This window comes from Cupressus sempervirens, chromosome 6 (assembly GCF_028749045.1).
Source record: "Cupressus sempervirens isolate cs-2001-9-10 chromosome 6, ASM2874904v1, whole genome shotgun sequence".
In the NCBI taxonomy this organism is placed as follows: Eukaryota; Viridiplantae; Streptophyta; class Pinopsida; order Cupressales; family Cupressaceae; genus Cupressus; species Cupressus sempervirens.
This window is the reverse complement of record NC_143123.1, coordinates 591,000,165-591,002,114: the sequence shown is the minus strand read 5'-3', so window position 1 is coordinate 591,002,114 and position 1,950 is coordinate 591,000,165. Positions and strand designations below refer to the sequence as shown.

The 1,950-nt window shown below is 39.8% G+C and overlaps 1 protein-coding gene across 1 annotated transcript; it reads left to right on the top strand.

Moving 5' to 3' along the window:
* Positions 1 to 292: 292 nt before the first annotated feature.
* Positions 293 to 1,408, top strand: LOC149553634 (transcription termination factor MTERF15, mitochondrial-like). The gene has a single exon (XM_089790355.1). It carries the CDS (start codon positions 293 to 295, stop codon positions 1,406 to 1,408), a length of 1,116 nt encoding a protein of 371 aa, XP_089646481.1.
* Positions 1,409 to 1,950: the final 542 nt, after the last annotated feature.

Below are 1,950 nucleotides of genomic sequence, written 5' to 3'. Positions count from 1 at the left end.
TAATAAATGATGTGAGCCAATGAAAAAGGTGACAAATAGTTTACACTTCATCTTACATAGATATAACAAGCCACCAACAAATCAAATGAACCATTTTTCATATATGAAATGCCTTCAATGTAATTAAAGAAAAATAAGCTAAATAAAATATAAATATAAACAATGATAAATAATTAACAAAACCAGTGGCGGAGAACGGATAAAATTGGAGACATTCAGGAGTAGCGACAACCCTAACCTCTCTCTCTCTTCTTTTGTGGTTTACACAAAATTTTTTGTTACAGCAGCTTCCATGAAGTCCGTTTTATCCTCCAAGCCAATTCTTATTCATCCATTCCATTTTCATTCTGGCAATGTTTTCTCAATTGAAGCTCATTCGGAGACCCTCATTTCTCAGTTTGCCTCCACCAAACTTAACCTCGCTGAGACTGATATCACTCGGATTCTCAAGTTGCGACCAACATTGCGTAACCGGCAAACCCTCGACAACATAGAGAAGATCGTTCGTTTGCTGGAGAAGCGCGGCTGCACTGAAGCCCAAATTGTCAGAATGGTGAGTACGATCCCCCAGCTTTTCGAATTTACAGAAACAATATTGGAACCTAAACTCAAAGTACTGGAAGATTTCGGTTTTTCGGGCCGATATTTGACCAGACTTTTGACAAGAAATCCCTCCGTGTTGTCTCTCAGCCACGAGGACACCCTTCTTCCCAATATGGAGTTTCTGAAGAATTTATATCAGTCCGAGGATTTGGTCGTTCAAGCCCTGTATAGAGAGCCAACACTTGCCAATTGTAGCTTGGAGAAGGTCCTAAAGCCATCACTTGCTTTCTGGGAAGGGTGGGGTTTTTCCGGGGCGGAACTCTTAAGCTTCTTACGGCTTTGTCCGTCAGCTCTCGCACGCACGTCTCTAACGCCTGCGCAAGTCAGTTTCATTGACAATATTACTGCCGACAGAAAAGGTAAAATGTTCAAATATCTAGTGAGTATTGTGGCCGTAAGTCGCGTGGAAGAGTTAGAGGCCAAGATTGAGAATCTCAAACTGTGTGGACTCTCGGCTGAAGAAGCCTTGCAAGTAGTTAGAGCCGCTCCTGCAGTCTTGATTATGTCCAAGGAAAGTGTTAGTGAAAAGATTAACTTTTTAGTTAATAACATGAATGTCCCTGCGAATTGTGTAGTGAAGTACCCTAGGTTGTTGAATTTCAGTTTGGAAAAGACCTTAAGGCCTAGGTTTCTAGTTTGGCAGAAAATCAAATCCGGAGGAAAAGACCTCTCCCCTTTTACGGTATTGAGGTTGTCAGAGGCAATGTTTGTTAGCAAGATAATAGAAAGGCATCTTGAGTCTAAAATACTGCGGACAATTTATGAAAATGCCCTCTCTAATGACTCCAATCGCTCAAAGAGTTGAGCAAAAATATAATTTTGAATGGCAAAGCGAGGGTCAGAGCAAACTTCTTTATGATTTGGCAGAATGAAGGCAAGTCCATCCTGTCCAGGTGTTGGCTGTGAGCACTTCACAATCATGGGGGTAACATATTAAACAACAGGAGCTATCTCTATATATCCTCCGCCCTGCGTTCCGTGTATGTATAGCTTCAATTCAAGTAAGGAAGGCATTGTAGTTAGTAATGTTTTCAAGTGAGCTAATTCTAATGGTTGTAGCCATTAAGTGTGATGTAATAGGTCAAAATATATAGATGGAAATTTTGCTTCTTCTGGAAGTCATCTCATTAATCGCATCATTATGTTTAAAATTGAAATCATGCTAGAGCAAGGAGTGAAAATCCAATTATATGGATTGTTCAGTAAAGAAGTTTTCCAGCCCACAAATGTTTGCAGTAGTGAAAATTATAGTTTCGATGCAGTACTGTTTAGAACGTTGGATTCAATCTTTAATGAGGTGCCATAAAGTCAGAAAAATAAATGAAATCGGTAAAACCAGAACATCAG